This window comes from Caloenas nicobarica, chromosome 22 (assembly GCF_036013445.1).
Source record: "Caloenas nicobarica isolate bCalNic1 chromosome 22, bCalNic1.hap1, whole genome shotgun sequence".
NCBI lineage: Eukaryota > Metazoa > Chordata > Aves > Columbiformes > Columbidae > Caloenas > Caloenas nicobarica.
The window spans coordinates 1,349,215-1,370,768 of NC_088266.1; the positions used below are offsets into that span (position 1 = coordinate 1,349,215).

The following is a 21,554-nucleotide window of genomic DNA, read 5'->3' on the forward strand; positions in this document are numbered from 1 at the left end:
ACCCGCGGGGGTGGGTCCGGCCAGAGAACACGGGGGTTTTGGAGGCGCCTGGCACCACCGGCGAGGGAGGAGCTGCCGGGGGGGCCGGGGGCCGTGCCAGGCCTGGGGACGCTGTGCCAGGCTTGGGGACACTGTGCCAGGTCACAGCACCGATGCCAGGCTTGCAGCAGCCGTGCCAGGTGTGGGCCACCCGTGCCAGGCTCACAGCACCCACTGCACGCTCACAGCACCCACTGCACGCTCACAGCTGCCATTGCACGCTCACAGCACCCACTGCACGCTCACAGCACCCACTGCACGCTCACAGCTGCCATTGCACGCTCACAGCTCCCATTGCACGCTCACAGCACCCCTTGCACACTCATAGCTCCCCTTGCACACTCACAGCTCCCATTGCACGCTCACAGCACCCACTGCACGCTCACATCTCCCATTGCACGCTCACACCTGCCATTGCACGCTCACAGCTGCCATTGCACACTCACAGCTCCCATTGCACACTCACAGCACCCACTGCACGCTCACAGCTCCCATTGCACACTCACAGCACCCACTGCACGCTCACAGCTGCCATTGCACGCTCACAGCACCCACCACACGCTCACAGCTGCCATTGCACGCTCACAGCTGCCATTGCACACTCACAGCTCCCATTGCACACTCACAGCACCCACTGCACGCTCACAGCTCCCATTGCACGCTCACAGCACCCACTGCACGCTCACAGCTGCCATTGCACGCTCACAGCTCCCATTGCACGCTCACAGCACCCACTGCACGCTCACAGCTGCCATTGCACGCTCACAGCTCCCATTGCACGCTCACAGCTGCCATTGCACGCTCACAGCTGCCATTGCACACTCATGGCTCCCATGGCACGCTCACGGCTCCCATTGCACACTCACAGTTCCCATTGCACAATCACAGCTGCCATTGCACACTCACAGCTCCCATTGCACACTCACAGTTCCCATTGCACAATCACAGCTCCCATTGCACACTCACACCACCCACTGCACACTCACAGCTGCCATTGCACGCTCACAGCTCCCATGGCACGCTCACGGCTCCCATGGCACGCTCACAGCTGCCATGGCACACTCACGGCTCCCATGGCACGCTCACGGCTCCCATGGCACGCTCACAGCTGCCATGGCACGCTCACAGCACCCGTGCCAGCCTCGCACCACCCATATCGGGCTTGTAGTAACCACACTGTGCTCACAGCACCCATACTGTGCTTGCAGCACCCACGCCAGGCTTGTACCACCCACGTCAGGCTCACAGCACCTGTGCCAGGCTCGTAGCACCCGTAACAGGCTTTGCAGCACTCCCGCCGTGTTCTGTAGCACCTATGCCAGGCTCACAGCACCCATACCATGTTCACAGCACCCATGCCAAACTCACAGCACCCATACCATGCCCATAGCACCCATACCATGCCCGTAGCACCCATACCATGCTCACAGCACCCATACCAGCTCACAGCACCCATACCATGTCCATAGCACCCATACCATGCCCATAGCACCCATACCATGCTCACAGCACCCATACCAGCTCACAGCACCCATACCATGCCCATAGCACCCATACCATGCCCATAGCACCCATACCATGCTCACAGCACCCATACCAGCTCACAGCACCCATACCAGCTCACAGCACCCATACCATGCCCATAGCACCCATACCATGCCCATAGCACCCATACCATGCTCACAGCACCCATACCAGCTCACAGCACCCATACCATGCCTGTAGCACCCATACCAGCTCACAGCACCCATACCACGCCCATAGCACCCATACCATGCCCGTAGCACCCATACCATGCCTGTAGCACCCACACCGTGCTCACAGCACCCATACCAGCTCACAGCACCCATACGACACTCAAGGCACCCATGCCGTGTCCCCTCACCCTGTGCCCGCTGTCACCCCTGGGCACGGCACCACGACACCCAACGGGCATCTCGGCCCCGCGCCCGTCACCGCTGCTCCACGTCCCCATGGGGGTCACAGCCGGTGCTCCCCACCCTGTGCCGATAAACCGCCGGGTGCCCCTGGGCTGGGTCCCCCCCTCTGGGTCCCCCGGCGGGCGGCACCCCCTTGTTCGAGGGTGTCACGAGTCGGGGCGGCCTCAGCCCCCCCGTCCCCTCGAGCAAAGGGCCCGCGATAGCGGCTGCGCCGGGGCGGCCGCCGGCGGTGATGCCGGGACACTGTGGGGAGAGCAAAGGTCCCCGGGCACCGTGACAAAGGGACAATAAAACTTATACAGCCCCGGTGTCCCGCGGCAGGAATTTTCCACCTGGATCCCCAGGGGAATCGGGGGGTGCGTGTAGCACCCATCCCCGCGGGGGGCCTGGGGGGGACCTGGGGGTCCCAGGGGTGCCGGCCACGGCGGGGTCGTGGGTGAAAGGGCCCTTTGTTCGCCGGTCACGCGCCGGCGGCGGTTGCGAAGCGACGGGAGGACAGGAGGCGGCGGGAGACAAGGGTGGCCATGGGCACCCGGCCTTGGGGCACCCGGAGGGGACCGTCCCCAGGGCCTCGGGGCGCCCCAGGGGGCCCCTTCATGGTGGTGACAGGATGGCGCTGGGTGCCCATCGCTGCGGCATCGGGGCTCAGCAGAAGGGCCCATCCCCGTGGCCTCAGGGCACCTCTGGGTGCCCGTCCCTGTGCCACCATGGCGCCTCACAGCGCCCATCCCCGTGGCCTCAGGGCACCTCTGGGTGCTTGTCCCCGTGGCACCCGGGTGCCTTTGGGTGCCCCCCATGGTATCTGGGCACCGCCTGGTGCCCATCCCCCGTGGCATCACCGTCACGTTCCCGCAGCATCTGGGTGTCTGTCCCTGTGACACTGGGGTGTCTCTGGGTGCCCATCCCCGGGGTATCTGGGCACCCCTGGGTGCTCCCCACGCCTCCCCGGGTGTCCCCACGGCCCAGCACAGGGACACGCAGGGTGCCAGAGCTGTGGGTTTATTTGCCCGGTGCCACGCTGGGAGGTCACTGTCACCGTCACCGCGCTCAGTTCTGGCTCACGATCTGGAAGAGAAAAGCTGCTCAGGGGGGTGCAGCACCCAGGCAGCCCCCCCAGCCCCGGCACCATGGCACCCAGCACCCTGGCACACCAGTGCCTGGGCACCCTGACATCCCAGCACCCCAGTGCCATGACACCCAGGCACTCTGACACCCTGCACCTCAGCACCTCAGCACTCAGCACCCCAGAACCCTGGTACCCCAGCACCCAGCACCCCACTATCCTGGCACCCTGGTCCCTGACACCCTGGTGCCCCAGAACTCTGGCACCCAGCACCCTGGCACCCTGGTGTCCTACATCCCAGCACCCCAGCTCTCCGATACCCTGGCACCCCAGTCCCCTGGCACCCTTGTGCTGCAGCACCCCAAGACCCTGGCAACATGGGACCTCAACACCCTGCACCATAGCACCCTGGCACCCCAACACCATGGCACCCCAGCCCCCTGGTCCCCTGGCACCCTGCACCCAGCACTCTAGCAGCCCAGCACCCAGCACCCTGGTGCCTTGGCACCCGAGGCATCCTGATACTTTGACACTTGGTACCCGGGTGCCCTGACACCCCAGCACCCTGACACCATGGCATCCCATTGCCCAGTACCCTGGTACCCCATCCCTCAGCACCCTGGCAAACAGCACCCCAACAGCCCAGCTCTCTGGTACCCCAGCACCCAAGTTCCCTGGTAGCATGGCACCCTGGCACCCCAATGCCCTGGTACTCCAACACCATGGCACCCCGCACCCTAGCACCCCAACAGCATGGCACCCTGTCACCCCCACATCCTGGCACCCTGGCGCCCAGCACCATGGCACCCAAGCACCCCTGTATCCCAGCACCTTGATGCTCTGGCACTCCAGGCACCCTGATATCTTGACACCCTGGTGCCTTGACACCCCAGCACCCCAGTGCCCTGAAACCATGGCATCTCATCGCCCCAGCACCCTGGTACCCATCACTCAGCACCCTAGCACCCTGGTACCCTAGCACCCAGCACTCCAACACCCCAGCTCCCAGATACCTATGCACCCTGGCACCCCAGCACCCTGCACCCAGCACTCTGGTTCCCCAACACCATGGCACCCAAGCACCCCAGCGCCCTGGCGCCTCAGCACCCAGACCCCTGTCACCCCAGGCACACTGACACCCAGCACCTGAGTCTCCTGGTACCCTGGCACACAGCACCCTGGCATCCCACTGCCCCAGCACCCCTGTCCCCTGTCCCCCTGTCCCCCACCTCGGCGATCCAGCCCTCGAAGGCAGAGACGCGGGTGAAGACAGTTGGTTTCTGGGGGGTGTCGCAGCCCAGCGACGAGACGAAGCTGGCGATGCCGTGCACCTCCCAGTGCCCCTCAGCCCCCTGGCAGTTCAGGGGACCCCCCGAGTCGCCCTGGGGTACAGCACGGGGTGGAGGGTGAGCACCAGGGGTGTTCTCAGCGGGTGTCCCCCCCACCCCAGCGTGGCACTCACATTGCAGCCGGCCTTCTCGGCGCCGCCGGCACAGACCATGGTTTCGCGGACGCTGACGGGGCCCCACCAGTCGGACTGGGTGCAGCGCTCGTAGGACACCACGGGCATCAGCGCCTGCTGCAGCCGATCGGGCAGCGGCCCCCCCGCTGCCAGGGGGGTCAGCGGGGCAAGGGGGCCTGCCTGGTGGCCCTGACTGCTCCATGGCCAGCCAGCCAGCCAGCCATCCATCCATCCATCCATGCATCCATGTATCCATCCATCCATCCATGCATCCACCCGTCCCTGCATCCTTCCCTCCATCTCCCTCTCCATTCCACCATCCATTCATCCCTACATTCTTTCCTCCAGCCTTCCTTCTGTCCCTTTTCCTCTCCATCCATGTCGCCATCCATCTCATCCATCCCTCCAACCATCTCCCCTTCCATCTTCCCAACCGTCTCACCTTCCATCTTCCCAACCGTCTCACCTTCCATCTTCCCTTCCATCTCCCCAACCATCTCCACATCCATCCATCCATCCATCCATCCCTCCCTCCCTCCATCCATCCATCCCTCCATCCATCCATGTCCCCATTCCTCCCTCCCTCCATCTCTCCATCCCTCCCTCAGTCTATCCCTCGATCTCCCCAACTACCTCTCCATCTCGCCATCCATCTCCCCATCCGTCTCTCCATCCATTCCCCCAACCATCTCCCCTCCCATCTCCTCATCCATCTCCCCATCCCTCCATCTCCCCTTCCACATCAGCATCCCTCCATCCATCTCCTCATCCCTCTCTCCATCTCCCCATCCATCCCTCCTCCCCACCCGTCCCCTGTCACGCACTGCTCAGCCGTCCCCAGCCGCTCAGGTAGCAGGGGTACCCGTCGGGCAGGACAGTGTCCGGGGCGGGCAGCAGCCCCACCTGCACCTCAGCGCTCAGCACCGCCGGGCGCTGCAGCTTCAGCAGGGCGATGTCATTGCTGCCGTGCAAGGACACGTGTCACGGGGTGGGGGGCTGCTGGGGACAATGTCCCCAACCCCCCAGCGACCCTGCTCACCCACAAGCCAAGCAGGAGCTTTGCCATTTGGGGTGGACGAAGATGTCGTCGGAGGCCACGGGGATGCGCTGCTCGGGGCCCTCCTCAGCACTCATGTCGTACTCGCCCAGCACCACCTCGTAGGTACGCGAGGAGCTGCCGGGGACATTAGGGGACATCAGGGGATGCAGCAGCCCTCCTGCACCCCTCCTGCACCCCTGCACCCCACTATGCATCCATCCCGCACTCTACATCACCCCTGCACCCATCCTGCACCCAGCACCCCCTCCATGCACCCTGCACTCCCCATACCCCCCAATACCCTCCATGCACCCATCCCTGCACCCCTTCCCCCCAGCACCCACTCTATGCACCTCCCATCCCCTCCAAGCACCCCTCCTGCACCCTTCACCTCCTCCATGTGCACCCATCCCTGAACCCCTCCATGCACCTTGCACCCCTCCCTGCACTCATCCTGCAGTGCAGCACCCCTACATCCATCCTGCACCCAGGACACCCTGCACCCCCCATCCCCTCCATGCACCCATCCCTGCACAACCCCTGTGCGCTCTGCACCCCCTCCTGCACCCCCCGCACCCTGCAACCCCCCACTCATCCCTGCACCCCCCAGCACTCTCCTGCACCTACCCTTGACCCCCAGCACCCCTTCTGCACCCTACGTCCCCTGCACCCCCTATCCCCTCTGTGCGCCCATCCCTGCACCCTGCACAACTTCTGTGCACCCTGCACCCATCCCAGCTCCCCGCATCCCCTGCAACCCCCCATCCATCCCTGCCGTACCCCTCTTGCACCCTGCATCCCCCCTGCACCTTCCAGCACCCTCCTGCACCTATCCTTGACCCCCAGCACCCTACAGCCCCATCCCCTTCATGCACCCACCCCTGCACAACCTCTGCGCACCCTGCACCTCCTCTTGCACCCATCCCTGCACCCTGCATCCCCCCACCCATCCCAGCACCCCCCTGCACCCTTCGCTGTCCCCAGCATCCCCCTGCACCCCTCCTTCACCCATCCCTGCACCCTGCAGCCCCCCTGTGCACCCATCCCTGTACAATCTACATGCACCCTGCATCCCCCCACCCATCCCTGCCCCCCGCACCCATCCCTGCACCCCCCATCCCCTCCACACCCCCCACCCCCGCACAATCTCTGTGCACCCCCCATCCCCAGCACCCTCCCGTGGCTCTGGGGGTCCCTCACGAGATGCAGTGCGCGGCCGTCATCACCCAGTGGGGCGCGATGAGGGTCCCCCCGCAGGTGTGCCGGAAGGTGCCGTCCCGCTCGTACTGCAGCGAGATCTGCAGGGACAGCGGTGGGTGCCACGGCACCCATGGGTGCCACCGCCCACCCTCTCCCCCTGCCCCCTCACCTGCCAGGGCCAGCTATGGGGTGCAGCATCCTCCCCGTTGACCACCCGCCAGTTCGGCACCTTTGCGGCGTGGCTGCCTGCGGGACACGGCACCCGTCACCCCACCTGAGGCTGGGGACACGGGTGGGGGGCTTGGGGACATGGCGGGGCTTGGGGACAGCTCACCGCCGGCCACCAGCAGCAGGAGGAGGCTCAGCATCGCGGTCCCGGCTCGCTCAGGGTGTCCGGGAGCGGCCGCCAGCCTTAAATCCCCCCCGGTATCGGGAGCGCCCAAGGGCACCCCTGGGAACGGGCACCCGGCACCCACCTGGCTGCGGGGGGGGCGGTGACCTTGGCCTTGGGGGGACGTGGCAGCGGCACCCGGCCAGCCGCAGCCAGCGGAGACCCTATAGAGCCCTGTACTCCATACCCCCTGGCCCTGGTGCCCCCACAGCCCCTATCACCTGTGTCCCTTATAGCCCACATACTCTCCTGCCCCTGTGACCCCCATAGCCCCTATAACCCCTCTGTCCCCTATAGCCTCCATACCCCCCATGCCCCTGGTACCCCCACAGCCCCTACGACCCCTGTGTCCGCTATGGACTCCATGCCCCCCTGCTCTTGTGTCCCCCGTAGCCCCCACCCATGTTCCCCATACTGCCCCATGCCCCTTGTGTCCCCATATGGCCCCTATGGCCCCCATGGACTCAGTGCCCTATAGCCCCCATACCCCGCATGCCTCTGGTGTCCCCACATCCCCTATAACCCCTGTGTCCCTTATAGCCCCCATACCCTCCCATGCCCCCAGTGCCCCCCATATACCCTATCACCTGTGTCCCTTATAGCTCCCATATCCCCCATGCCCCTGATGCCCCCACGGCCCCTATAACCCCTGCGTCCCCTATGGACTCCATGCCCCCCTGCTCTTGTGTCCCCCATAGTCCCCACCCATGTTCCTCATACTGCCCCATGCCCCTGATGTCCCCATATGGCCTCTATGACCCCCATGGACTTAATGCCCTATAGCCCCCATACCCTGCATGCCCCTGGTGTCCCCACAGCCCCTATGACCCCTGTGTCCCCTGTAGCCCCTACACCCCCCCTGCCGCTGGTACCCCCACAGCCCCTATGACTCCTGCGTCCCCTATGGACTCCATACTCCCTCTGCCCCTGTGTCCCCCATAGCCCCCACCCATGTTCCCCATATGCCCCCATGCCCCTTGTGTCCCCACAGTCCCTAGAACCTCTGTGTCCCCTATAGCCCCCATACCCGCCATGTGCCCAGGGGCTGCGGAGTCCCATGCAGTCACCATGTGTCCCCTGGGTGTCCTCGTGTCACCCCCGTGTCACCCCGGGCACCTCCCACAGCCACGTCCTCGGGAGCACTTGTGTCCCCGGGTGTGTGGCACAGGAGGTGTCCCCACGCCCCCCCATGTCCCCGTGGGTGTGCACAAAGGTCCCCCCGGTGTCCCCACGCCCCCCCGTGTCCCCGTGGGCGTGCACAAAGGTCCCCCCCGGTGTCCCTGTGGGCAGGCACAGAGGTGTCCCCAGGTGTCCCCACACACCTTTGTCTCCCTGTGCACCTTCACAGAGCTGCCACACAGGGTCCCCACGCACCACCGTGTCCCCGTGGAGCTTTCCAGAGCTGTCCCACATTCCGCCCCCCGTTATCCCCACGCCCCCCGTGTCCCCGTACAAGTTCACAGATGTTCTCCCCTTCCCCCCGCGGTGCCCCCATGTCCCCCGTGACCCCCTGCAAATTCCAGAGGTGCCCCCCGGTGTCCCCACGCACCCCCGTGTCCCTCTGCAAATTCCAGAGGTGCCCCCCGGTGTCCCCACGCACCCCCGTGACCCCCTGCAAATTCCAGAGGCGTCCCCCTGCAAATTCCAGAGGTGCCCCCCGGTGTCCCCACGCACCACCGTGTCCCCCTGCAAATTCCAGAGGTGCCCCCCTCCAAATTCCAGAGGTGTCCCCCGGTGTCCCCACGCACCCCCGTGTCCCTCTGCAAATTCCAGAGGTGTCCCCCGGTGTCCCCACGCACCCCCGTGACCCCCTGCAAATTCCAGAGGTGTCCCCCTGCAAATTCCAGAGGTGCCCCCCGGTGTCCCCACGCACCCCCGTGTCCCCCTGCAAATTCCAGAGGTGCCCCCGGTGTCCCCACGCCCCGCGGTGTCCCCGCGGGCGCGCACGGAGCTGTCCCCCTTGTCCCGGCACAAGTTCCTCGAGGTGCCCCCCGTCCCCCGCCGCGTCCCCGCACGAGTTCCCAGCGCTGCCCCCGCAACTCCCCTCCCGTGCTCGTGCCCGTGTCCCCCCCCCCAGCCCCGTGCGCGCCCCCGGCGGCCCCGCCCCGCGCGGGCCGGGCTGGGCGGAGCGGCCCCGGGGCCGGGACCGGGCGGGCGGCGGCGCGGAGCGGTCGGAGCGGAGCGGAGCGATCGGAGCGGCGGGGCCGGAGCGGGCGATGGGGCCGCGGGGAGCGGCGGCGCTGGGCGCCCTCCTGCTGCTCGGAGCCCTCGGAGTGAGTGTCCCCGGGGTCCCCGAGGGAGTTGGGGTCCCGTAGGAGGGTTGGGGTCCCCTGAAGGGCTTGGGGTTCCCCCGCGGGGCTGGGAATCCCCTTCCCGGAGCTGGGGTCCCCCCATGGAGTTGTGCTGCCTTGCAAGAGTTGGGGTCCTTTGCAGGAGTTGGGGCGCCTTGGAGAAGTTGGGGTGCCCTAAAGGACTTGGGGTGCGTTGCAGGAGCTGAGTTCTGTTGCAGGAATTGGGGTCTCTTGCAGGAACTGGGGTCCCTTGCAGGAACTGGGGTTCTTTCCAGGACTTGGGGTCCCTTGCAGGAGTTGGGCTCCCTTGCAGGAATTGGGGTCCCCTAAAGGATTTTGGGGGTTGCCCTGTGCCTGAAGGGAGTTGGGTCCCCTCACCTGAGCTACAGGAGGCTGTGGGGTCCCCAACATTGTGCTTTGAGGGAATTGGGGAGGGATGTGGGGACCCTGCCTTGCTCTGCCAGGGAATTGGAGTCCCCCTGGGCGCTGAGGAGATGTGGGGTCCCTGTCCCCTATGGGATTGGGGTGTCCCCCCCCGGACCAGGGGTTGCAGGGACCCCGGGATCCTGCCCTGTCCCGTCAGGGAATTGGGGTCCCCCAGCACCAAGGGGATGCGGAGTCGCCGTCCCCTAAGGGACTGGGGTGTCACCCCCCTGTACCGGGGGCACACGGGGTCCCTGGCACCCTGCCCCGGTCCCTAAGGGAGTTGGGGTGTCCTCCCCAGACCGGGGGCATGTGGGGACCCCAACATCCTGCCTTGTCCCACCAGGGAACTGGGGTCACCAAGGGGTCCCCATCCTCATGGCCTGTCCCATCTGGGAATCAGGGCCCCCGCGACCCCGGGCACACGGGGTCCCCTGCCCTGTCCCCTCAGGGAACTGGGGTCCCCCTGGGGCGTGTGGGGTCCCTGTCACCTCCCTCGTCCCCTCAGGGAATCGGGGTCCCCCAAGCCCTGGGATGGGGGGTTCCCATCATCCCCCAAAGCCACCCATGGTCCCTGACCCCATAGGTCAAGCTGTGCCCCCCCGGGACCCCACTGCCCCCCTCGCCCTCTAGGGGGGCACATATAGGGGCACATCCTGCTTTTGGGGTGCTGCCCCCCCCCCCCCCCAACCCCATCCCCCTCTCCCGCCTTGGCTAAATTTAAAGGGTGACGGGTGGCGCCGGCCACCCTAAAAATAACTCTCCCAAAATACCCCCCACCCCGGGGGGGAGGGGGTTGTGTCTGGGGGTGTCCCGGGGGGGGGGTCCCGCCCAGCTGGGGTGCAGGGGGTGGGGGGGTGACCCCTCTGGGTGCCCCCGGGGGGGGCGCAGGGTGGGTTTGTGCTGGGGAGCTGGGAACCATCTATTTGAGGAGGGGTCCCCAAGTGGGGTGGGGGGGCTGGTGGTGATGTGGGGGGGCCCCCCCAGTGTCGGGGGGGGGGGTGGTTTGGGGGCTGGGACGGTGCCCGGGGCTGAGAACAGAGGGGGCCTTGTTGCTCGGGGCCATGCTGGCAGGGCTGCCCCCCCCGCGTGGGGCTCCCACCCACGGCCCGGGGGGGGCTGGTGGGGACGGAGTGTGTGTGTGTTGGGGGGGGGGGTCCCACTTTGCACCCCCCTCCCTGCCCCATTCTGCTATGGGACAGGGGGATCTGGGGACACCCTGCTAGGGTGGCACCCCAATAGCCCTCCCCCCCCCACGATGCTGAGGAATGTGCCCCCTTAAAAAATGCAAAGGGGGGGCCCCCCACTCCGGGGGGGGGGGGTGGTGGTGGGGGTGCCCCCCCCAAGGGCCGTGAAGGGTTAATGGGGGGTGAGGGCACAGCAGGAATGTGCGATAAGATCTGCCAGGCCCGGGGGAAAAGGGGGGGCGGGGGGGGCACACGCGTGTGCGCAAACACGCACCCCCCCGGGCGCTCCCAGCACCCTCGTGCTTGCACGCTCGCTCTTGCACGCTCGCGTGTGCTTGTGCACGCTCGTGCACGCTCCTGCCGCCTTCGCTCACCCCCAGACTTCTGGGGGGGCTCGTGTCCCCCGTGGGGACCCTTGGGCACCTTTGGGGACCCCCCAGGGCCCCCCCCGAGGTCCCAGGCGCACGTGGCCCCGCGCGCTCCCGGCGCTTCGGCTCTTTCCCATCGCCAAAGATGGCCTGGCCGGGAGGAGGAGGAGGAGGAAGAGCAGGGGGTGGCCAGCCCGGACGCCTGGGTCCCCGCCAGGACGCCTGGGTCCCCTCCAGGATGCCTGGGTCCCCCTGTGCCCCCGGGGCGTTCCCATCCCCCCCCCCCCCCACCCCAAAGCCAGCTCTTTTGGGATAAATTAGGCAATGCCAGCAGGGAGGAATGCGGCGCGGGGGGGGGACATATTTTGGGGCCCCCCCGTGGGAGGGACTTTGACCCCGCAGCTGTTTTCACCCCCAAATCACCGGGGGCGGGTTGAAGCAGCTGCCTGTGCCCCCCCAGGGACCAGCATCCCGCCAGCTGCACTGGCAGCCCCCCCAAACCTGGGGGGGGTCCCAGCCCCCCCTAAACCTGGGGTGGCTCAGCACCTCTGCGGGGTCCCCTCAGTCCCCGGGGATCCCCAGGGGAGGAGAAAAGGGTTTTTTTTTTGGGGGGGGGGAAACACCTTGTAGCCGCGACCTTGGGGGAACAATAAGGCTGGGGGGGCTGCTATTAATAACCCCCCCGGTTATTATTCTTGCTGTGCGTCACCTCCTCTTCCTCGGCCGGATGAAGTAAGGGGGGGGAAAATCCAGATTTGGCGGGGGGTCATCCCCATTGGGACAAGGGGACACATCCAAGTTGGGGTGGGGGTTCGAGTCCCCCCCAGATTTGGGACACGAGGTTGGTCGAGCGAAGCTGCACGTGGGCCAGGGTGGTGCTTCCTCACCCTCCTCTTCCTCAGCCCCCCCGCCCCCCCGTTTTCCCCAGGGTGCGGGGCAGGATTTGGGCCGGCGAGTGGAAAAAGTGAGCGGCGGCGGCGGCCGTGGCGTCCGGCCGGGCGCGGTGCCCCGGCGGCGGCGGGGGGAACCCAGGCGTCCGGCTGCGGGGCCGTGGCGCGGGGAGGCTTCCGGTAACAGGAGAGGGGTGATCGTCCCCTCCCCGGTGACCCACGGGACAGGCAGCTGCCCTTCCGCCTGTCCGCCGTGGGGCTGAGCACCCCCAGCTCCGTGCATGTGTGGGGAGAGCAGAGACCCCACGCGCTCGGTGCATGTGTGGGGAGAGGGGATAGAGACCCCACAAACTCGGTGCATGTGTGGGGAGTGAGAACAGAGACCCCACGAGCTCAGTGCATGTGTGGGGAGTGGGGATAGAGACCCCACACACTCGGTGCATGTGTGGGGAGTGGGGCTGAGCACCCTCAGCTCGGTGCATTTGTGGGGAGAGCAGAGACCCCACACACTCGGTGCATGTGTGGGGAGTGAGAACAGAGACCCCACGAGCTCGGTGCATGTGTGGGGAGAGGGGATAGAGACCCCACAAACTCGGTGCATGTGTGGAGGGTGATGGCAGAGAATCCGCGAGCTCAGTGCCTGTGTGGGGAGAGGGGGCAGAGACCCCACATGCTTGGTGCATGTGTGGGGAGAGCAGAGACCCCGCACGCTCAGTGCACGTGTGGGGAGTGGGGATAGAGACCCCACATGCTCGGTGCATGTGTGGGGAGAGGGGCTGAGCACCCTCAGCTCGGTGCATTTGTGGGGAGAGCAGAGACCCCACAAACTCGGTGCATGCGTGGAGGGTGATGGCAGAGAATCCACGAGCTCAGTGCATGTGTGGGGAGAGGGGGCAGAGACCCCACATGCTTGGTGCATGTGTGGGGAGAGCAGAGACCCCGCACGCTCAGTGCACGTGTGGGGAGTGGGGCTGAGCACCCCCCGCTTGGCGCGTGTGTGGGGGGCAGCAGCAGAGGCCCCACACGCTCGCCGCATGTGTGGGGAGAAGGGGCACAGCACCCGCACGCTCCGTGCACCCATGGGCTCCTCCGTGCCTCAGTTTCCCTCGCTGCACCCCCTTCCCAAGCAGCCGGGGCTGTGCTGGCACCCATGGGGTGCTGCCTCCCCCCGCCTTGTGTGGGCAAGTGGCCATGTCCCCCCCTTGTCCCCCCTTTTTGTCCCCCCCCCCCGCCCCAGCGCCCGCTTAATCCCCCGGCGTTGTTTGCACAGCAAAGTGCTGCCCCGACGGATTCCTGGGCGCCGCGGGCGCCGCGGGCGGGGGGGCACCCAACGCTGGCACCGCAACGGGTCGGGGGCACCCACGGGGGGGGCACACGCGCGTGTTCGCACGGTCGGGGGTGCAAATGGCACGTGGCGCTGTGGGGGTGCACGCACGCGGGGCAAGTGCACGCTTGCGTGTTGGTTTGTCGCTGCACACGCGTGTGCGTGGGTTGTCGCACGCGTGTGCACGTAGCGCGGTGCAAATGGGTGTGCGCGGTCACGTGTCAGCGCACACACGTGGTGGTGCAAATGCGTGCGCACAGCTGCAGGCTGATGCGTGCACCGACACGTGTGTGCACAGCCACACGCCGCCGTGCACGCGCGTCCCCATGTTGGTGCACACATGCAGTGGTGAGAATGCGTGTGCAGCTGTGTGTCAGTGTGCACCCGCGGCCCCGTGTTGGTGCATGAGTGCAGGGGTGCAAATGCGTGTGCACAACCCTGCGTCAGTGTGTGCGAACACACACGCTCAGCCACACGCCGCTATGCGTGTCCCTGCATTGGTGCATGCACATAGTGGTGCAAACACATGTGCACACGCATCCCCGGGTCAGTGCACATGCACAAAGGTGCAAATGCGTGTGCACAGCCACGTGTCAGTGTGCACACGCGTACCTGTGTCTGTGCATGCACGTGGTGGTGCAAACACGTGTCAGTGTGCACACATTCCTGTGTTGGTGCACACGAACAATGGTGCACACACGCGTGCGCGCAGCCACATGTCGATGTGCACATGTGCAAAGTTGCACACGCGTGTGCACCACCCGCTCTCCCCTCACCCCGTGCGTGCACAGGAATGCAGGGGGACGATGAGCTCATCCCCGCGGTGACGCCACCGCGCAGCAATGCAGCCCCGGCCCTGCCCCCCGTGTCCCCCCCCGCGGTGACGTGGCCGGGCACCCAGCGGGGGGGTGACCGGTGTGTGTCCCCCAGGTCACCCGCGGCACCCGGGGCGTGGCCGAGACCTCCTTCCCCGAGGACACGGTGGCCGATCACGTCGGGGGGACACGGGGACGCCGCTACTACGCACAGCTGTCCGACGACGAGGACCTGGTGGCATCCGGCGGTGAGTGACACCGTGGGGGGTGTCACCATGGGGGGTGCCACCCTGGGTGCCACTCGCACTGTCCCCATTGCAGATGGCAGTGGGACCTGGTGGCATCTGGTGGAAAAGTGGCACTGGGTGCCATGAGCGGGTGGGTGTCACCCCTGCGGTCCCCATTGCAGATGGCAGTGGCGTCTGGTGGCAGCTGGCAGTGAGGTGGCACTAGGTCGGTGGGTGCCACTCTGGGTGGGTGTCACCGTGGGGGAATGTCACTATGAGTAGGTGCCACCACGGGTGGGTGCCACCATGGGTGCCACTCGCGCTATCCCCATTGCAGATGGCGGCGGGACCTGGTGGCATCTGGTGGAAAGGTGGCACCGGGTGCCACCATGGGTAGGTGTCACCATGGGTGGCTGTCACTGTGGGAGAGTGCCATCACGGTTGGGTGACCCCTGGGTGCCACTCGCGCTGTCCCCATTGCAGATGGCAGCGGGACCTGGTGGCATCTGGTGGAAAGGTGGCACTGGGTGCCATGAGGGGGTGGGTGTCACCATGGGTGCCACCCGTGCGGTCCCCATTGCAGATGGCAACAGGACATGGCGGCATCTGGCAGTGAGGTGGCACCAGGTGGGTGGGTGGCACCATGCAGTGGGTGTCACTGTCACCCTGGGTGCCACCCACCCTGTCCCCATTGCAGATGGCAGTGGGATCTGGTGGCACCTGGCAGTAAGGTGGCGCCACGTGGGTTGATGCCACCATGGGTGGCTGCCACCCTGGTTGGTGCCATCATGGTCGGGTACCACCCTGGGTGCCACTCGCGCTGTCCCCACTGCAGACAGGAATGAGATTTGGTGACATCCAGCGTTAAGGTGGCACTGGGTGGGTTGGTGACACCATGGGTGAATGTCACCATGGGTAGGTGCCACTCGCACTGTCCCTGATCCAGATGGCAGTGGCATCTGGTGGCATCTGGTGGAAAGGTGGCACTATGGGTGGCTGTCACCGTGCGCGGGTGCCACCCTGGGGGGTGCCATCATGGTTGGGTGCCATGCTGGGTGCCACCTCTTTTGTCCCCATTGGAGATGGCAACAGGACCTGGTGGCACCCAGCAGAAAGGTGGCACTAGGTGGGTGGGTGCCACCCTGGGTGCCACTCGCGCTTTCCCCGTTGCAGATGGCAGTGGCATCTGGTGGCATCTGGCAGTAAGGCGACACTGTGAGGGTTGGTGCCATCATGGGTGGCTGTCACCCTGGTGGGTGCCATCACGGTCGGGTACCACTCTGGGTGCCACTCGCGCTGTCCCCACTGCAGACGGGAATGGGATTTGGTGACATCCAGCGTTAAGGTGGCACTGGGTGGGTTGGTGACATCATGAGTAGGTGGCACCACGGGCGCCACTCGCACTGTCCCTATTGCAGATGGCAGTGGGACCTGGTGGCACCCAGTGATACGGTGGTACCAGGTGGGTTGGTGCCACCCTGGGTAGATGTCACCCCGGGCGGGTGCCCCCCTGGTGCCACCCCGCTGTCCCCATTGCAGATGGCAGCGGCGAGGATGGCAGCGGTGTCACCTGGCCGCCGGCGACCGCCACCCACGCCCCCGCCGTCGGGCTGGCACCCACTGGTAAGGGGACGCCGTGGGGTGGCACCTGTCCCCGGGCTGTCCCCTGTCACCGCTCTCAAGCTCTGTCTCCATCCTCCTCTTCCTCCTCTTCTTCCTCCTCCTCCTCCTCCTGGGCGGGCAGCGCCCGGGCCCCCCCCCGCGCCGGCGGGCATGGTGGTGGCCGAGCCCGAGGACGACCCCCCGCTCAGTAAGTGACACATTTTGGGGGACCCCCCCCCGTGCCGCACCCCCGCTTTTCCCCCCGACTCCCATATATTGGGCCAACCCCAAATATTGTCACATCTGGATGGGGGGGGTCACAGCTGGATGGGGGGTCACAGCTGGATGGGGGTCACAGCTGGCTGCAGGAGGGTCACAGAGGAGGATTTTTGGGGGTGCAGGTGTCACCCCCTCGCCCATTTTTAACCCCCATCATCCCCCCGTTTTTCGCTGCCCCCCCCCAGTTTATTTCCGCGCGCTGGTGAACTTCACCCGCAGCATCGACTACAGCCGGCAGCTGGAGGACCCCGAATCCGAGGAATTCCGGGAAATTTCCGAGGCCGTGGTGGATGCGGTAAAGGGGGGTCCCCGGGAAGGGGTGCTGGGGGTGGGGGGCACCCAAGGGTGCACGCTGAGCCCCCCATTTTTTGCTCTCCCCCCCATCAGCTGGAGTCGGAGTATTACAAGGTGCCCGGGGAGCAGGTGGTCAGCGTGGTCTTCATCAAGTGAGCGGTTTGGGGGGGCCCAGGGGAATTTGGGGAGCTGGGGGGGGCTTGGGAGCTTTGGGGGTGCAAGGGGAATTGGGGGGATGGGGGGGTTGGGGTGATGGGGAGCTGGGGGGCACCGGGCAGATTTGGGGGGGTTGGGGGTGCAGGGGGGGTTGGGGGCACAGGGACAATTGGGGTGATTGAAGAAGCCAATAATGAAATTTGGGGGGGGCTATAGGGGGGTTGGGGTGATGGGGAGGTTTTGGGGGTGCTGGGGAGGTTTGTGGGCACAGGGAGGATTGGGGTGGTTGGGGCGGCCAATGGAGAAGTTTTGGGGGGCTATAGGGGCGATGGGGTGATGGGGAGGTTTGGGGGGGCTGTGGAGGGGTTGGGGGTGCAGGGGAGGTTTGGGGGGCTAGGGGGTTTGGCTTGGGGGGTTTAAGGGTAATGGGGAGGTTTTGGGGGTACAGGGGAGTTTTGGGGGTACAGGGAGCATCGGGGAGGCCAACGGAGAAGTTTGGGGGGCTATAGAGGGGCTAGTGGTAGTGAGGAGGTTTGGGGGTGCAGAGGAGGTTTGGGGGGGCTGTGGGGAAGATCGGGGTGATGGGAAGGATGGGGTGCAGGGGAGGTTTTGGGGGTGCAGGGCAGGTTGGGGATAGAGGTGAAGTTTTGGGGGAGCAGGGGAGGTGGAGGATACACGTGAGTTTTTGGGGTGCAGGGGATGTTTTGGCGCTGCCAACGAAATTTGTGGCTGCAGAACCATCCGGCGAATGAACGGGGAGATTTGGGGGTGCAGGAGAAGCTTGGGGTGTACGACAGAGCAATTTTGGGGTGCTGACCCCCCATTTCCCCCCCCCAGAGAGGTGGACGGCGACGTGTTCGTGGAGCTGGATGTGGGCTCGGAGGGGAACGGCGACGCGGCGCAGCTGGGGGGGGTCCTGCGGGACCTGCTGGCCGGGGGCTCCATCGCCTCCTACCCCACCTCCCCCCTGGGCTTCCAGTTCCGCCACCTGGGGGCTGGTGAGCGCCGGGGGGGGCGGGATTGGAGGGGTTTTGGGGGGGGGCTGTGTGGTTGGGGGGCTCAGAGCGCCCCATGGATCCCATCGCATCACTTGGTACCGTGTAGCGGCGCGTCTCCACCCCCGCCCAGGGCTGGATTTCTGATGGGTGGAAATCTGGGGGGGGGTCACAGCGGCTGTGTCCCCCCCACGCGCACAGTGACCCCCCGCCCGCGCGCCTGCACCCCCCTGGAGTTCCGCTGCGGCAGCGGCGAGTGCGTCGCCGGCGAGTACCGGTGTGACCGGCGGCACGACTGCCGGGACGGCTCCGACGAGATGGGCTGCGGTGAGACCCCCCCAGAGCCCCCCCAGAACCCCCCCGCACCCCCAGAAACCCCTGCACCCCCAAACCCCTCTGCACCCCCACGGCCCCCTGCACCCTCAGAGCCCCCTGCACCCCCAAACTACCCTGCACCCCAGAACCCCCCTGCGCCCCCAAACCCCCTGCACCCCCAGAGCCCCTTGCACCCCCAGAACCCCCTGTGCCCCCAGAGCCTCCCTGCACCCCCAGGAGCCCCTGCACCCCCAGAACCCTCTGCACCCCCAAACCCCCCTGCACCCCCAAACCCCCCTGCGCCTCCAAACTCCCCCTGTGCCCCCAAACCCCCTGCACCCCCAGAGCCTCCCTGCACCCCCAAACTACCCTGCACCCCCAGAACCCCCTGCACCCCAGAGCCCCCTTGCACCCCAGAACCCCCCTGCACCCCGTTTCTCCCCATAGCCCCTCACACCATCCCCATTTCCCCCATAACTGCCCCCTGCACCCCCACAACCCCCCGTTTCACTCCCATAACCCCCCTGCACCCCATTCCCCCCATAGACTCCTCCTGCACCCCCATAGCCCCCCTGCGACCCCTCTGCACCCCCATTTCCCCCCATAACCTCCCTGCACCCCCATTCCCGCCATAGCCCCCATAACCTCCTTACACCCCCACAACTCCCACATTTCACCCCCATAACCCCTCTGCACCCCCATTTTCCCCATAACTCCCACATAACCCCCCTGCACCCCATTTCCCCCTACAGCCCCCCCATAACTCCTCCTACACCCCCACAACCCCCTTTTTCCCCCATAAACCCCTGCACCCCATTCCCCCCATAACCCCCCAGCACCCCCATAGCCCCCCATGAACCCCCACACCCCCATTTCCCCCCATAACCCCCCATATCCCCCCTCTCACCCCATTTCCCCCATAGCCCTCCCATAACCCCCCTACACTCCCACAACCCCCTTTTCGCCCCCATAACTCCCCCGGACCCCCATATCCCTCTATCGTACCCCCATTTTCCCCCATAGCCCCCCCATAGCCCCCCATGACCCCCATTTCCCTCTATAACGCCCTTGCACCCCCATTTCCCCCCATAGCCCCCTGCACCCCCATTTCACCCTCATAACCCCCCTGCACCCCATTCCCCTCATAGACTCCTCCTGCACCCCCATAGCCCCCCTGCAACCCCTCTGCACCCCCATTTCCCCCCATAACCTCCCTGCAACCCCATATCGCCCCCTTGCACCCCCATTTCCCCCCCATAGGCCCCCATAACCCCCCTACACCCCCACAACCCCCATTTCACCCCCATAACCCCCCTGCACCCCATTCCCCCCACATCCCCCCTGCACCCCCATTTCACCCTCATAACCCCCCTGCACCCCCATATCGCCCCCTTGCACCCCCATTTCCCCCCCATAGCCCCCCACCAACCCCCATTTCACCCCCATAACCCCCCAGCACCCCCATAGCCCCCACATCCCCCCCGCACCCCCATTTCACCCTCATAACCCCCCTGCACCCCCATATCGCCCCCTTGCACCCCCATTTCCCCCCATAGCCCCCCACCAACCCCCATTTCACCCTCATAACCCCCCTGCACCCCATTCCCCCCATAGACTCCCCCTGCACCCCCATAGCCCCCCACATCCCCCATTTCCCCCCATAACCCCCCTACACCCCCACAACCCCCATTTCACCCCATAACCCCCCTGCACCCCCATATCCCTCTCTCGTACCCCCATAACCCCCCCGTCCCCACAGACCCCTCCACGCGGGCGCCACCCACCACCGCCCGCCCCGCCGCCACCACCCGCCCGCTCAGCACCGTCAGCGCCGCCACCACCCCCCCGCCGCCCCCCGCCGCCCCCACACCCCCCGCCCCCCAAAACCCGCCGTGGCGGGGGTGGACAGCGGGTGCCGGGGGGGCGAAGCCGCCTGCGCCGACGGGCGCTGCGTCCCCCGCGACTACGTCTGCGACGGGGAGCCCGACTGCGCCGACGGCAGCGACGAGCAGGCGTGCGGTGAGTTTGGGCGGGGGGACGCTTGGGGTTTCGGGGGGCACCCTATGGGTGCTGACCCCCCCCCCCCGCCGTCACCCAGGGACCCCCTCGCCCTGCGAACCCAACGAGTTCAAGTGCGACAACGGGCACTGCGCCCTCAAGCTCTGGCGCTGCGACGGGGAGAACGACTGCGGCGACGGCTCGGACGAGAGCGGCTGCCGTGAGTGGCGGCGGGTTGGGGTTGGGGACACGCGGGGTCGGGGACACGCGTTGCCCGGTTGACCGCGTGGCGCTGTCACCGCTGCAGCCACCAAAGCGCCCGGCGCGGCGTGCGGGCCGGCGGAGTTTCGGTGCGTGGCCAGCGGGACCTGCATCCGCGCCAGCTACCAGTGCGACCGCGAGCCCGACTGCCCCGACCGCTCCGACGAGGTCGGCTGCGGTGAGTGACACCGGCAGGGGACAGCGCTGCCAGGGAGGGGACAGCTCGGCCGGGCGTGGGGGACGTGGCGCCCGGTGCTGGGTTGGGGACCCCGTGCTGGGGGCGCGGTGCCTGAGCTGTGCCGGGGATGTGGTGGCACCGGGCTGGGGACACTGTGCCTGAGCTTTGCCAGGGACCCTGTGCAATGGCATCAGGCTGGGGACACTGCAGCCAGGGACCCTGTGACATGGTACTGGGCTCAGGACACTGTGCCTGGGGACCCTGTGACATGGCACCAGGCTGGGGACACTGTGCCCAAGGTGTCCCACAGACCCCAAGGTCTGCCGGGGACCCTGTGCCCAAGCTGCCTTGGGGACACTGGGCTGGGGACGCAGCACCCGGGCACCCTGGGACAGGGCACCAGGCTGGGGACAGTGTGCCTGGGGACCCTGTGCCATGGCGCTGGGCTGGGGACACTGTGCCCAAGCTGTGCAAGGGACCCCCAGGTCTGCCAGGGACCCTGTGCCATGGCTGGGGACACTGTGCCCGGGGACCCTGTGACATGATACCAGGCTGGGGACACTGTGCCTGGGGACGCTGTCATGGTACTGGGCTGGGGACACTGTGCCATGGCACTGTGCTGGGTACAGCACTGGGGACCCTGTCCCCGAGCCGAGTTGGGGACCTGGTGCTGGTGACCCTGTCCCCAAGCAGTGCCACACTGGGGATGTCGCGCCACAGGAGCGTGCTGGGTGCCACACGGGTGACACCGTCCCCAAGCTGGTGCTGGTGACCCTGTCCCCAGGCGGTGCCACACTGATGACCCTGTCCCCAAGCC

At 66.6% G+C, this 21,554-nt stretch overlaps 2 protein-coding genes across 4 annotated transcripts in view; one reads left to right on the top strand and one right to left on the bottom strand.

The window, feature by feature from the left end:
* Positions 1–2,962: 2,962 nt before the first annotated feature.
* On the bottom strand, positions 2,963–9,064 carry CELA3B (chymotrypsin like elastase 3B). Of its 3 annotated transcripts, none has more exons than XM_065649856.1 (9): positions 9,008–9,064; positions 7,078–7,223; positions 6,913–6,989; positions 6,744–6,841; positions 5,544–5,678; positions 5,329–5,465; positions 4,505–4,650; positions 4,272–4,424; positions 2,963–3,044 (listed from the first exon to the last, which is right to left on the bottom strand). In XM_065649856.1, the coding sequence occupies exons 2-9, from the start codon at positions 7,109–7,111 to the stop codon at positions 3,027–3,029; spliced, it is 798 nt and encodes a 265-aa protein (XP_065505928.1). In that variant the 5' UTR covers positions 7,112–7,223; positions 9,008–9,064; the 3' UTR covers positions 2,963–3,026. The 3 variants fall into 3 exon arrangements, with proteins under 3 accessions (XP_065505928.1, XP_065505926.1, XP_065505927.1); XM_065649854.1 differs by lacking the exon at positions 9,008–9,064 and adding an exon at positions 8,457–8,537; XM_065649855.1 differs by lacking the exon at positions 9,008–9,064 and having other exon boundaries at positions 6,770–6,841; positions 7,078–7,166.
* Positions 9,065–9,269: 205 nt separating this feature from the next.
* The window catches only part of HSPG2 (heparan sulfate proteoglycan 2), a 51,976-nt gene continuing 39,691 nt past the window's right edge, over positions 9,270–21,554 (top strand). Inside the window, 12 exon segments of the mRNA XM_065650239.1 lie at positions 9,270–9,407; positions 14,548–14,680; positions 16,199–16,282; positions 16,404–16,469; positions 16,726–16,835; positions 16,928–16,986; positions 17,828–17,988; positions 18,187–18,312; positions 20,060–20,142; positions 20,145–20,319; positions 20,399–20,518; positions 20,606–20,737. Coding sequence (XP_065506311.1) covers positions 9,351–9,407; positions 14,548–14,680; positions 16,199–16,282; positions 16,404–16,469; positions 16,726–16,835; positions 16,928–16,986; positions 17,828–17,988; positions 18,187–18,312; positions 20,060–20,142; positions 20,145–20,319; positions 20,399–20,518; positions 20,606–20,737 — 1,306 coding nt within the window. The 5' untranslated portion in view covers positions 9,270–9,350.

What these genes read in the sequence shown, in the direction of transcription:
- CELA3B (XM_065649856.1), bottom strand. Translation starts at nt 7,111, where the DNA reads ATGCTGAGCCTCCTCCTGCTGCTGGTGGCCGGCG. An exon ending in CCCATAGCTGGCCCTGGCAG is followed by an intron (nt 6,842 to 6,912) that starts GTGAGGGGGCAG and finishes CTGTCCCTGCAG; the next exon opens with ATCTCGCTGCAGTACGAGCG. An exon ending in AGCTCCTGCTTGGCTTGTGG is followed by an intron (nt 5,466 to 5,543) that starts GTGAGCAGGGTC and finishes CTTGCACGGCAG; the next exon opens with CAATGACATCGCCCTGCTGA.